General features: G+C 37.0%; 1 protein-coding gene across 2 annotated transcripts in view; it reads left to right on the top strand.

Annotated features, from left to right (window-relative positions):
- The window catches only part of SECISBP2L (SECIS binding protein 2 like), a 72594-nt gene that overhangs the window by 17458 nt on the left and 40636 nt on the right, over nucleotides 1-14500 (top strand). For both annotated transcript variants that reach the window (XM_036895141.2, XM_036895144.2), the window contains 3 exons: nucleotides 5777-6006; nucleotides 6297-6321; nucleotides 6672-6787. In XM_036895141.2, coding sequence (XP_036751036.2) covers nucleotides 5777-6006; nucleotides 6297-6321; nucleotides 6672-6787 — 371 coding nt within the window. The remainder of the gene's footprint in view (nucleotides 1-5776; nucleotides 6007-6296; nucleotides 6322-6671; nucleotides 6788-14500) is intronic.

Raw genomic sequence — 14500 nt, 5'->3', positions numbered from 1 at the left:
TCTATCCTTTGGGGTGAGTGGTGTGTTGAAGTCTCCTAGAATGAATGCATTGCAGTCTATATCCCCCTTTAGTTCTGTTAGTATTTGTTTCACATATGCTGGTGCTCCTGTGTTGGGTGCATATATATTTAGAATGGTTATATCCTCTTGTTTGACTGAGCCCTTTATCATTATGTAGTGTCCTTCTTTATCTCTTGTTACTTTCTTTGTTTTGAAGTCTATTTTGTCTGATATTAGTACTGCAACCCCTGCTTTCTTCTCACTGTTGTTTGCTTGAAATATGTTTTTCCATCCCTTGACTTTTAGTCTGTACATGTCTTTGGGTTTGAGGTGAGTTTCTTGTAAGCAGCATATAGATGGGTCTTGCTTTTTTATCCATTCTGTTACTCTGTGTCTTTTGATTGGTGCATTCAGCCCATTAACATTTAGGGTGACTATTGAAAGATATGTACTTATTGCCATTTCAGGGTTTAAATTTGTGGTTACCAAAGGTTCAAGGTTAGCCTCTTTAGTATCTTACTGCCTAACTTAGCTCGCTTATGGAGCTGTTATATACACTGTCTGGAGATTCTTTTCTTCTCTCCCTTCTTGTTCCTCCTCCTCGATTCTTCATATGTTAGGTGTTTTGTGCTGTGCTCTTTCTAGGAGTGCTCCCATCTAGAGCAGTCCCTGTAAGATGTTCTGTAGAAGTGGTTTGTGGAAAGCAAATTCCCTCAGCTTTTGTTTGTCTGGGAATTGTTTAATCCCACCGTCATATTTGAATGATAGTCGTGCTGGATACAGTATCCTTGGTTCAAGGCCGTTCTGTTTCATTGTATTAAATATATCATGCCATTCTCTTCTGGCCTGTAGGGTTTCTGTTGAGAAATCTGACGTTAGCCTGATGGGTTTCCCTTTATAGGTGACCTTTTTCTCTCTAGCTGACTTTAACACTCTTTCCTTGTCCTTGATCTTTGCCATTTTAATTATTATGTGTCTTGGTGTTGCCCTTCTTGGATCCTTTCTGTTGGGGGTTCTGTGTATTTCCGTGGTCTGTTTGATTACTTCCTCCCCCAGTGTGGGGAAGTTTTCAGCAATTATTTCTTCTAAGATACTTTCCATCTCTTTTCCTCTCTCTTCTTCTTCTGGGACCCGTATAATACGGATATTTTTCCTTTTGGATTGGTCACACAGTTCTCTTAATATTGTTTCATTCCTGGAGATCCTTTTGTCTCTCTCTCTGTCAGCTTCTATGCGTTCCTGTTCTCTGATTTCAATTCCATCAATGGCCTCTTGCATTCTATCCATTCTGCTTATAAACCTTTCCAGAGTTTGTTTCATTTCTGCAATCTCCTTTCTGGCATCTGTGATCTCCTTCCGGACTTCATCCCATTTCTCTTGCGTATTTCTCTGCATCTCTGTCAGCATGTTTATGATTCTTATTTTGAATTCTTTTTCAGGGAGACTGGTTAGGTCTGTCTCCTTCTCTGGTGTTGTCTCTGTGATCTTTGTCTCCCTGTAGCTTTGCCTTTTCATGGTGATAGGAATAGTCTGCAGAACTGGGACGAGTGACGGCTGGAAGGACTTCCTTTCTTGTTGGTTTCTGGCCCTCCTCTCCTGGGAGAACAGCGACCTCTAGTGGCTTGTGCTGCGCAGCTGCGTGCAGACAGGGTTTCTGCTTCCTGCCTGGCTGCTATGGAGTTAATCTCCGCTGTTGCTGTGGGCGTGGCCTGGCTCGGGCAGCTACTCCAAAATGGTGGAGTCGCGTTGGAGCAGGAGCGGCTGGGAGGCTATTTATCTCCGTAAGGGGCCTCCCTGCTCCCTGCAGCCCAGGGGTCAGGGTGCCCAGAGATCCCGGATTCCCCACCTCTGGGCCAAGTGACCCGCCCCGCCCCTTCAAGACCTCCAAAAAGCATCCGCCAAAACAAAACAACGGCCACCAAAAAAAAAAAATAAAAAATAAAAAATAAAAAATAAAAAAGGTGGTCGTTCGTTTTTCTTTATTCTCCGGTGCCAGCCTCAGGCCTCTGCTCTCCGGTCTTTCTGCCCTGTTTCCCTAGTATTGGGGTCCCTATCCCTTTAAGACTTCCAAAAAGCGCTCGCCAAAACAAAACAGCAAAAAAGCAAAAAAAAATGGTCGCGCGCTTTTCTTATGTCCTCTGTCGCCCAGCCTCCAGTGCCTGCTCACTGTTCTTGCTGCCCTGTTTTCCCAGTATCGAGGGCCCTGCGCTCTGGCCCGGATGGCTGGGGCTGGGTGCTCGGCAGTCCTGGGCTCCGTCTCCCTCCCGCTTTGCCTGCTCTTCTCCCGCCGGGAGCTGGGGGGGAGGGGCGCTCGGCTCCGGCGGGGCCGGGGCTTGTATCTTACCCCCTTCGCGAGGCGCTGGGTTCTCTCAGGTGCGGATGTGGCCTGGATATTGTCCTGTGTCCTCTGGTCTTTATTCTAGGAAGGGTTGTCTTTGTTATATTTTCATAGATATATGTTGTTTTGGGAGGAGATTTCTGCTGCTCTACTCACGCCGCCATCTTCCCGCAAGCTCTGTGTATGTTTTTATAACTAGATTAAAACCCTTTATAAACATCCTAACATTTTACAGTATCTTTATAGAAAGAACTTAGCAAGTTTTCTGTGCTATACTTTAGCATAGATGTGAACCAAACCTGTGAATGACACTTAGATCCTGTCAAACGAGTAAAAATTTTGGACTAGATGGATTATCATTTTGTCAAAACTTTTTTAAAGGACCATATAAGTATTAAGTAAAAAAGTGTTATCCTGGTAATGCATAAGAATTCAAAGTCTCCCACTATTCTAGGTACTTTCCCGCTAATACCTGAAATTCCAATTTGTGTCTCATCATAGCTATAAAGTAGATGTCTGTCTCCTCTCACTCATTGTCATAGACACTAGTTTTCCAAGGCCAAGAATTATTTATTTCTGTTCAAAGGCTCATTTGATTTTTACCCCTCTACAGTCTCCACTCAAATGCTGTCTGGGATGAATGAATTAGATGGCAAATACTTTCTTTCATTTGGGCTCTACCTTTTCTTTTGGAAATATGTCCAGTTATCCTTTTACAGTTGATTAGAAAAAAAGCTGGGAATTAGGAAACAATCTTGCTGATAGTATAGGCATTCTGTGGTTTATAGGGAATAAAGCCAGTGAGCTAAACAGACTCTGGCAAATACTTGGACTGGCACTGGAAAAGAATCACAATATATATATTTAAAAAGTTTATGCTTTGGGTGTTGTAGTCATAGTGACCCATTTCCACATGCTTTCAAACCTAGGCCTGCTTTTAAAAATTGTCCCTACTTCATTAGTTTGCTCTTTAAGTGATCACAAAGACAACTTTCTGAAGCATTAAGAATTAGAAAATGCAAAGATGAAGGTAATTTGAGTACAAAATTATTCTTAGGTTTTAGTTTATTTTCAAGTTCTAAGGATTGTACCTTCTACTGGTATTTTTATTCTTTAGTTTGTTTTTAATTTTTGAGGATTAAATGGTAATGATTACAGGTAGAATGAAATGTTACAGTTGAAAGGAATTTGCAACAAATTTATATCTTAAACACAAGCTTATATTATTTAAGAGTTTAGTAACTTGGCTAGATGTGAGATAATATACAAAAGCTCATTACATTTCAGTGTACTACTAAAAGAACAGTAGAAGAGAAGCCATTTACAATAGCAATAGAAATACAGAGTTTCTGAGAACCTTGCAAAAGGTGTATGAGACATTTATGTAGGAAATTAACTTACAGGGTATTTCAAAAAAATACTTAAGCTTATGAAGGGCAATTTGATATCACAGATGTCATTTTTCCCTAAATTAGTCTGTAGAGTGAATGCAATTCCAATCAAAATTCCAATAGAAATTGTTGGGAACTTGACAAACTAATTCTAAAATAAAGGAGTAATGATAAGAGCCAAGGCATCTGTGAAAAAGAGCTTTTCCCCTAGAAAGCAAGACCTATTAAGCCATCTTAATTCCTTTTGGCTAATAAAAGAAAAATACAGTATACAAAAGTTGAATTCAACAGAGAGCCCAGGAACACTCACATGTATGGAAAATGACAGAGATAGCGTTATTTATTTATGCACATTTATTCCAGATGAATTAAGGACTTAATAGGAAAACCACATATAGAAGGAAACAGGCAGTAATCTTTATAACTCCAGGGAGGAAACTATTTCTAAAATAAAGAATTTCTACTTATCAAAAGTAAATGAAAGAACAAGCCACAAACTTGGAAAAGATTTTTACCATGCATATAACTGACAAAGGATTAGTATGAAGACATAGAAGAATTCATATGAGTCATTAAGAAAATGATCCCACCTTGCCACAGGGTCCCTGGGACACCGTGCAAGGGGGCTGAAACAGTTTGGCAGGACTATAGGAATTTTTTTTTGATCAACTGTCTCACTTTTGTGACTATCCAGTGGAATCTTCCCCTAGAAAGCAAAGGAACTGTTTGATAAAAGGTGTATATCATAACCACGTAACAGAAACACTGAAATGAAAACTTCCCAATGTCTAGTAATGAGTGACAAGTCAAGAGAAGTACAGGACATCCACTCAGTGGAATAATATGGAGCCTTGTTATGGTATAATAATGAAAAAGATAACAGTATTAAATGGTACAATTCAAAGTTGTATTGATGCTGCATAGAAGTTATGTATGGGCAGAAATGTGGGAAAAGGAAAATTTGTGACTTTAATGTCTTGTGATTGCAATTTGTGAAAGACAAAAATAAGAAACAGACAACTTAATAGAAAAATAGGCAGGCAAATAATCCAAAAGTAAAATTAACAACTATTTCACAGAAAGGAAAATATTAGTGGCTAGAAGCATCAGAAAAGATGCTCAACCTTATTAAACAGGAAAATTCAAATTAAAACCCATAGTAAGCCATCTTTTTATACCCACAATTGGCAAAAATTACAGCCTAGAATGCAGTATAAAGTATTTGGTGGTATATGGATCACTGGGGATATTTATATACTGTTGTTGGAACGTAAACTTTTAATTACCTTTGAAAATGATTTGGCATTACCAAGTAAAGGTGAATATGCATATCTCCTAAGGCCTAGTAGTATTTACCTTAGAGAAACTTTCACATTAATACATACACATTCGCATGTTTGTATAAGAATGTTTACAGCAGTATTCTTAATAGTAAAGTCCCCAAAACAGCCCAAGTGTCCCATCAGTGGTACAAAGGATAAAGACATGGTATATTCATGCATAAGCATTCTAGATTCCAGTGACATTAATGAATTATAGTCACATGGCTCAGAATCTCAAAACCAATGTTATAGGGAGCAGTGGTGGAGTGGGAAGCAAGTCAGAGAAGAATATGTATGATTTCATTTTTATAAAGTTAAAACTGCAGAATTACATGTTTATGTTTGAGGAATATAAAAAATCCGTAGTAAATCTATTTTTAAAGTGAGGGAATTGTAAACACAGAATTCAGGATAGACATAAACTCTGGGGAGGAAGAGGATACAGTGGTTGCGTGAGGGGGGGTGGTGCAGTGGATTAAAAAATATTGATGTTCTGTTAAATAGGTGATCGTGGCTTGTTTTAATGTTTTAATTATACAAATATTTTGTGTTTTCATAATCACGTTATAAACCAACTTGTCAGGGACATCTTACCTTTCGATAATCTTTTCAAAAAATTTTCACCGTTTACAGAGCTAGATCTTTATTTTCTTTAAATCATAATGATAATTTAACAGGGATTTATCAGCATGGTTCTCACGAGTTGTCACTTTCCTACCGTGTAGATTTCCCGTCAGACATTGCTAACAAGTCCCTCTCAGAGAGCTCCGCCCCAGCGCTCTGGAAGTCCAGGGGCAGGAGGAGGAGAGCGTCCCACCCTGCTGCAGAGTCCTCCAGCGAGCAGGGGGCGAGCGAGGCCGACATCGACAGCGACAGCGGCTACTGCAGCCCCAAGCACAGTAACAGCCAGCCCGCGGCGGGGCCGTCGCGGAACCCTGAGGCCAGCGCCGGGAATGTATGTAGCGCTGCTTTGATTCCTTCACAAGTCGTCTGTGCCAGTGATTGTCTTTGTGTCTGTTCTCTGCTGAAGCTGAAGGATTTGTTCTCATTAATAATTCCTCTAGCAAAAGGATGGTTTAAGATGTTTATTTTATTTTTAATATGAAAATACTCATTTATGGAGAAGTGTTTTTTCTAACATTGTAATAAGCATGCTTCACACTAGACTAAATCATGAAATGCTTTGCAAGGTACGCGGTGATAACTCAAGCAGAAAATAATTGCTTTTTTCTATTTATGTTTCAGCACGTGGAGCCTTCTGTGTGCGCAGGTAATTCTCTCCACAGTGTTTCGCTGCTTTCCCCTTTGTCTCAGAGCTTTGCTTTTAAGCATGAAGTTTGCTGATGCTGCAAAAAAAAAAGAAACCTTCCAAAGAGATGCAGATTAATTTGAATGTAGTTTTGCTGATAAAATTGAGAAACTGCCAGCTGGAGGTATTCTGCAAGATGACACTAGTATTACTAAAAACTGGAAAATAATTTAAATATAAACTTTAAAGTTTATAGAACTATTTCGAGTATTACATTTATAGTGACTGCATTGTACATGAAGCTGGGGGGCAGTTTAGGTTTTGGCATCATTTATAAGAAAACTGTATTTCTAAATCTCATTTGTTTACAGGTGGTGTAAATTGGTCCAATGTAACTTGCCAGGCAACTCAGAAAAAACCTTGGATGGAAAAAAATCAGACATTTTCTAGAGGTGGAAGGCAGACTGAACAAAGAAGTAGTTCTCAGGTAATTTGAATTAGGTTGGAGAAATTTATTAGTGTGAGATGAATTATAAGTGGCATAGTGGTTTTGAAGAGCAGTAACCTTAATTTTTGGAGATGTATACTGAATTGTTTATAAGTAAAATAATGTGGTATCTATATAACTTTAAAATGGCTTAGCCAGTGAAGTTACTATTTAAATAATGAGGCAGAATGGCAAAATATTGAATGTAAGTGCTATGTGTATGGTTGTATATTTTACCATTTTCTACACTAAAGAAAAATATATTTGGTGGTTTTCATAATTTTCAAAAAGAATACCCTCCAATCTTGCTTCATCTGCCATGACTTTCTCCTTTCCACATAAAAACTTCAGAGCATATTAATGCCTTAGATATTCTTCAGGACTGCTGCTTTTTTATGTGTCTGTCTTTGGCTATAAACACCACAAGCCACACTCTGACTCACATCAGAGCTGTAATGATGGCTGTCTTGTACTGTAACATACCTGGCAGCTTCTTGGTCTCAAGGAGCAAGGTCTAGCTGCAGCACAGCTCAGTGAATGATATTCTCCATCAACTCCCAATAGCTGTCTTCCTGCATTGGTTGTCTGTGAAATCAGGGAGTTGTTTATTGGATAGTATTTTACCTTTTCAATTTTTAGGTAGACATCCTGGATTCCTTAAATCTAAAGAATTAAAGTTACCATATGAATAGATCATGGATGAATTGAAGTAAGGGTAAGCTACCAATGGATTAAATAACCCAAGTACTTGGCCTGTTGCTTAACCTAAATGAAGTACTTCAAATGTACCCTCGCATTAATTTGGCTGTATGGAAACAAGCAGAATAATGCTCTTTCCCTATGGTTATTGCAAAAATGAGTCATTGTTTGTGGTAGGCTTATAAGGCAGTCTACCTTTATTTGATTAAAACAAAAGAGCTAAAACAAGAATTGTTTATATAGATTAGATAAACAAAATCTATAAAATGTTAGTTAAGTGCTGAAATTTTCTGTTGAAATTGTAGCTGTTAGACCTGCCAAGTTTGCAGTCTCTGTACTATTACTTTTGTTATCAGTAACTGACTGAAGAAATAATACTGATACAGAAAACCATTTTATCTGCCTCAAAACTGGTGAAGAATGGTAAAAAAATAATAATAATTCAAATACATACAGTATGTTAAGTTTTGGGGTTGTTTTTTTTTTTTTGTGTATCTTCATTCCAAAAGAACTAGAGCCAAATACTGAACAATATATTTTCTATTTCTGATGCTTTCGTTATACTTCTTAAGTATGTATTTGGCTTAAGATGGGCAGAATCCTTTTTTCCTTTTAAGTAAAAATATTTAACCCCTTTGCAATTTCTGATTGTTTTCAGCCTTAAAATGTCTATTAGAAATCAAATATTCACTTGTATATTCTGCTACTTTTCAAGACATTTAAAAAAATCTGTTTTATTTTGATGAATGGTATAACATAATATTATAGATTTTCAAAGCAGCTAACTAGTAGTCCTAACATTGTAATCCATTCTTTTCTCTGATTTTTGCTGCCTTTTTAGTCACTTGCTAATTTCTTATGTCTCAGGTGCTGTTTCTGGCCTGTTTTGTTTCATTTATCACCTTTTAGCACCTGCACCCTGTGTGCTGTTTTAACTACTGTACCCTGCAGTAATTTTTAACATTTTTACCATTGTTTTAATATTTGAAAAGGCAGATTCTTTCCAGACTGATGTAGCCTTTATTTTAAATGATGGACAGAATCTAAAAACTTAAATTTTTAATAATGATTTTATTTTGTGAGTCGGTTGAAAAATAAGAGATGATAAAGGTTATCCAATGAAAAAAATACCATTTTCACACCATCTCCCCTTGTCTTCTCCCAGGTCTTCCCTGTATTTGTCTTACTTTGAATAGTTTCTTATGTATTTTTCCAGTTTCTTCATATTATAATAAGTAAATACAAGTATGTATCTTATATTTTATCCACTGTTCTGTGCTCTGCATTCATCACTTAAAAAAGTATTTTGGTGACATTTCCTTATTATTACATAGAGGACTTCCATTTTTTTTTTTTAACAATTCCTAATGTTTTGATATATCCTTGTTGGTTTCTGTAGTCCTAGTGATAGATACTTGATTTGTTTATATATTGTTGCTCTGTAGACATGCTGCAGTGTCATTAGAAATGTGTGTGTATAACAGAATAAATTCCTAGGTAAGGAACTTCTAGGTGAAAAGGTGAAATCAGCTCTGTTTGGTAAATATCACTAGATTGTACCATTTTACAGTCTCAGTAATAAGGCAGAGAGTGCTTATTTCAGTATAGCTTTAGAAGTCATGAGTTTGGGATTTTAGATTTGTGCTCATTAGGTGAAAATGGTATGTTAATGTAGGTAAGGATCTTTCTATATGTTTAAGAGCTATTGGTATTTTCCTGTAAACTTGTCATATCCTATGCTCATTTTTTGTATCGATATGTTTCTTTTGGGGGTGGAGTATACATATTTTAATCAGTTTGTTCAAGTGCTCATCTAGTTTTTAAAATTTCTAGAAGCCTGTAGTCTATAATATGAGTTGCAAATTTTGCTAGGTTTTCAGTTTTATTTTTGACTTTGCTCATTATTGCCATACATACATTTATTTTATGTTTTAAATAGCATTAAAAATTTTATTTTTATATGCTGACTTTATTTTTTAATGTCATCCAGATTTTAAATCATAGCTAAAATAGCTTTGTCCCTACCCTAGTGTTATAAAGGAATTTGCTTGTTTCCTCTAGTGTGTTTATGCTCTTGTTTTGTTTTGTTTTTGTTTTTGGTTTACATATAAATCTTTATTCAATTTGGAGTTTGTCTTCGTGATTCTGGATTTCTGTTTTGTTCTGTTGGTCATTCAATTAATCTGTCAACTTAGAATGTACTACTTTTATGATGTGGCATCTTTCTATGCAGGAAACAGTGTCTTCCTATTTTTGAGTCATCTTAGAGATGTTGAATAATTTTCTGAAAATAAATTGGCACAATTCCTCCTGTCAGTTACTAGTAATTTTTCTTTTTGTTACATAAATAGTATATGAAAACTTAAATCTTAATATTAATTTTGTGCTGCTTACTTCAGAATCTTAATATATATTTGAAACTGTAGTTTTCTGCTTTGTTCTGTATATGCCCTCTTTCTGTCAACAAACCCTTTTTTCCTAGAAGAACTGATTTTTTATATGAGGTTCTTAATTCATTATAGTAGGTATTTGAAATACTTGCATATTTGGTCCTCATGAACTTTGTTAGGACCATTAGTTTTGGGAGTTTTGATTCTGGAGCTTTATGTCTCCCAAGTAAGAGTCAAGTTGTACTTTTCTTTTTTAAGGGTTTGTAAGAACATTAATGCATATTTACTTGCTCTGGTTTTCAGCAGAGCTTAGATTTTTGTGTAATTTAAATGCCATTGGAGGGTAGGTTTGCATTTACTTTTTTGTGATAATTACTGTACAAAGAAATGAAATAAAGAGTTGTATTCAAGAATTACTCTCTTTTTTATTCTTCCCTGTCTTGGGGCTAGATTATTAGTACTCATTTCAGTTTTAGCAATTTCTGTGAATTAAGCTGTTTTAATAACTGAACATTGTAAATTGCATGTTTTTACCACCCTTGTATGAGCTTTTCTTTTTTTTTTCAGTTCTGTGTGTAATATTTATTTTTATTTTTATTTTTTTATTGAAGGGTAGTTGACAACAGTATTACATTACATTAGTTTCAGATGTACAACACAGTGATTCAACATTTATATACATGATAATTCTAGGTACCAGCTATCACCATACCAAGTTGTTACAATATTTTGACTATATTCCTTATGCTATACATTACATCCCGGTTACTTATTTATTTTACAATTGGAAGTGTGCTTATATATATATATATATATATATATATATATATTTTGTGAGGGCATCTCTCATATTTATTGATCAAATAGTTGTTAACCACAATAAATTTCTGTATAGGGGGGTCAATACTCAATGCACAATCATTAGTCCACCCCAAGCCTAATTTTCGTCAGTCTCCAATCTTCTGATGCATAACGAACAAGTTCTTACATGGAGTACAAATTCTTACATAGTGAATAAGTTACATGGTGAACAGTGCAAGGGCAGTCATCACAGAAGCTTTCGGTTTTGTTCATGCATTATGAACTATACACAGTCAGTTCAAATATGAATATTCATTTGATTTTTAAACTTGATTTATATGTGGATACCACATTTCTCTATTATTATTATTTTTAATAAAATGCTGAAGTGGTAGGTAGATACGAGATAAAGGTAGAAAACAGAGTTTAGTGTTGTAAGAGAGCAAATGTAGATGATCAGGTGTGTGCCTGTAGACTATGTGTTAATCTGAGCTAGACGAGGGCAATAAACATCCATGTATGCAGAAGATTTCTCTCAGAACATGAGGGGGGAGGTTCTAAGCCTCACCTCTGCTGCTCCCCATTTTCTCACCAGATGGCCCCCTGCGACTGTGCCTGTCTTAGGTTGTTCCTCCCTTGAGGAATCTTACCCGTCTCTGGCTAACCAGTCATCTTCCAGGGCCATACAGGGAAATGTTAAGTTGGTAAGTGAGAGAGAAGCCTTATTGTTTGAAAAGATTAGCTTTTTACTTCTTTGCATATTTATGCCCTGTGGCTTCTATGCCCAGCATTTGTCTTGAGGTGTCTTTACCACTTGGAAGAATTATGATACTCGGTAAATTCGACATGTGGCACGAGTTCTATTTAAAGGTTGTGATTAGGTAGGAAGAAGAAAAGCTATAGAAGTAGCAGGCAGAAGAAAACCTGGGAAGATTGATTATTTCTTTGACATATCTTCTTGTAGAGTAACTTCAGCATGGCTAGGTTTTAAACTACTAATTAAATTGTGCACACACATTAACATAATAGGAATATAGTTACCTAACCAAAGCATACCTGTAATTACCAGCCATCTCCAGTGAAACCAAGAAAACCAGTTAGGCACCTTAGGCATTTATGAAAACTTATCTATGATATGGTGGATATTGTCCGACTGAACTTAAACAGTCTGAGAGAATTGAGATAAACTAGAACAACCCATTCCTGGGGACTGTTCATATCCCATATGTTCTTTTAACGATAAATAGTCTGTGGTTGTAAGATTTTGGAGTGCTACAATTTGCACTTCTCCTAATTCTTGGTTGAGTTCCAACAGTATAGATCCAGTCCAATTTTTGTTTTACTGTATGCACAGGCCAGCTTAGATATCTCCTTCATCATTCCCATGGCAAGTCCAGGAACTGGTGGGATGAGTGCATCTACACCTGTGACAGTTGGATCTTTGTTGGAGTTTTTTTTTTTTTGCTGATCATCTTCTGTCATGAGTCTTCCCGAGAGTGCTGATGTTGGAAGTTCTTTTTCATATCGTATCTTAGTTCATTTTCGGGGTAGCCAAATTAGGCTTTGATCCTCTGTATAAACACAAACAGACCCTTTGCCTACACTTTTATATGCCCTTTATATCATTGTGTAGAACTCATTAGAGGTCACCACATTGGAACTGATTTTTTTTTTTTTTTTTTTTAATCACTAATCTACACTTACATGACGAATACTTTGTTTACTAGGCTCCCCCCTATACCAGGTCCCCCCTATATACTCCTTTACAGTCACTGTCCATCAGCGTAGCAAAATGTTGTAGAATCACTACTTGTCTTCTCTGTGTTGTACAGCCCTCCCCTTTCTCCCACCCCTCTATGGATGCTAATCTTAATACCCCTCTTTTTCTGCCCCCCCTTATCCCTCCCTACCCACCCATCCTCCCCAGTTCCTTTCCCTTTGGTACCTGTTAGTCCATTCTTGAGTTCTGTGATTCTGTTGCTGTTTTGTTCCTTCAGTTTTTCCTTTGTTCTTATATTCCACAGATGAGTGAAATCATTTGGTATTTCTCTTTCTCTGCTTGGCTTGTTTCACTGAGCATAATACCCTCCAGCTCCATCCATGTTGCTGCAAATGGTTGGATTTGCCCTTTTCTTATGGCTGAGTAGTATTCCATTGTGTATTTGTACCACATCTTCTTTATCCATTCATCTATCGATGGACATTTAGGTTGCTTCCAATTCTTGGCTATTGTAAATAGTGCTGCGATAAACATAGGGGTACATTGGTCTTTCTCATACTTGATTGCTGCATTCTTAGGGTAAATTCCTAGGAGTGCAATTCCTGGGTCAAATGGTATGTCTGTTTTGAGCATTTTGATGTACCTCCATACTGCTTTCCACAATGGTTGAACAAGTTTACATTCCCGCCAGCAGTGTAGGAGGGTGCCCCTTTCTCCACAGCCTCGCCAACATTTGTTGTTGTTTGTCTTTTGGATGGCAGCCATCCTTACTGGTGTGAGGTGATACCTCATTGTAGTTTTAATTTGCATTTCTCTGATAATTAGCGATGTGGAGCATCTTTTCATGTGTCTGTTCGCCATCTGTATTTCTTTTTTGGAGAACCGTCTGTTCAGTTCCTCTGCCCATTTTTTAATTGGGTTATTTGTTTTTTGTTTGTTGAGGCGTGCGAGCTCTTTATATATTCTGGACGTCAAGCCTTTATCGGATGTGTCATTTTCAAATATATTCTCCCATACTGTAGGGTTCCTTTTTGTTGTATTGATGGTGTCTTTTGCTGTCCAGAAGCTTTTCAGCTTAATATAGTCCCACTTGTTCATTTTTGCTGTTGTTTTCCTTGCCCGGGGAGATACGTTCAAGAAGAGGTCACTCATGTTTATGTCTAAGAGGTTTGTGCCTATGTTTTCTTCCAAGAGTTTAATGGTTTCGTGACTTACATTCAGGTCTTTGATCCATTTTGAGTTTACTTTTGTATATGGGGTTAGACAATGGTCCAGTTTCATTCTCCTACATGTAGCTGTCCAGTTTTGCCAGCACCATCTGTTGAAGAGACTGTCATTTCGCCATTGTATGTCCATGGCTCCTTTATCAAATATTAATTGACCATATATGTCTGAGTTAATGTCTGGATTGTCTAGTCTGTTCCATTGGTCTGTGGCTCTGTTCTTGTGCCAGTACCAAATTGTCTTGATTACTATGGCTTTATAATAGAGCTTGAAGTTGGGGAGTGAGATCCCCCCTACTTTATTCTTCTTTCTCAGGATTGCTTTGGCTATTCGGGGTCTTTGGTGGTTCCATATGAATTTTTGAATTATTTGTTCCAGTTCATTGAAGAATGTTGCTGGTAGTTTCATAGGGATTGCATCAAATCTGTATATTGCTTTGGGCAGGATGGCCATTTTGACGATATTAATTCTTCCTAGCCACGAGCATGGGATGCGTTTCCATCTGTTAGTGTCCCCTTTAATTTCTTTTAAGAGTGACTTGTAGTTTTCAGAATATAAGTCTTTCACTTCTTTGGTTAGGTTTATTCCTAGGTATTTTATTTTTCTTGATGCAATTGTGAATGGAGTTGTTTTCCTGATTTCTCTTTCTGTTGGTTCATTGTTGGTATATAGGAAAGCCACAGATTTCTGTGTGTTGATTTTGTATCCTGCAACTTTGCTGTATTCCGATATCAGTTCTAGTAGTTTTGGGGTGGAGTCTTTAGGGTTTTTTATGTACAGTATCATGTCATCTGCAGATAGTGACAGTTTGACTTCTTCTTTGCCAATCTGGATTCCTTGTATTTTTTTGTTTTGTCTGATTGCCGTGGCTAGGACCTC

This window comes from Manis pentadactyla, chromosome 11 (genome assembly GCF_030020395.1).
Source record: "Manis pentadactyla isolate mManPen7 chromosome 11, mManPen7.hap1, whole genome shotgun sequence".
Classification (NCBI taxonomy): domain Eukaryota; kingdom Metazoa; phylum Chordata; class Mammalia; order Pholidota; family Manidae; genus Manis; species Manis pentadactyla.
The sequence above is the reverse complement of the archived record's forward strand: the minus strand, read 5'-3'. Positions and strand labels throughout refer to the sequence as shown.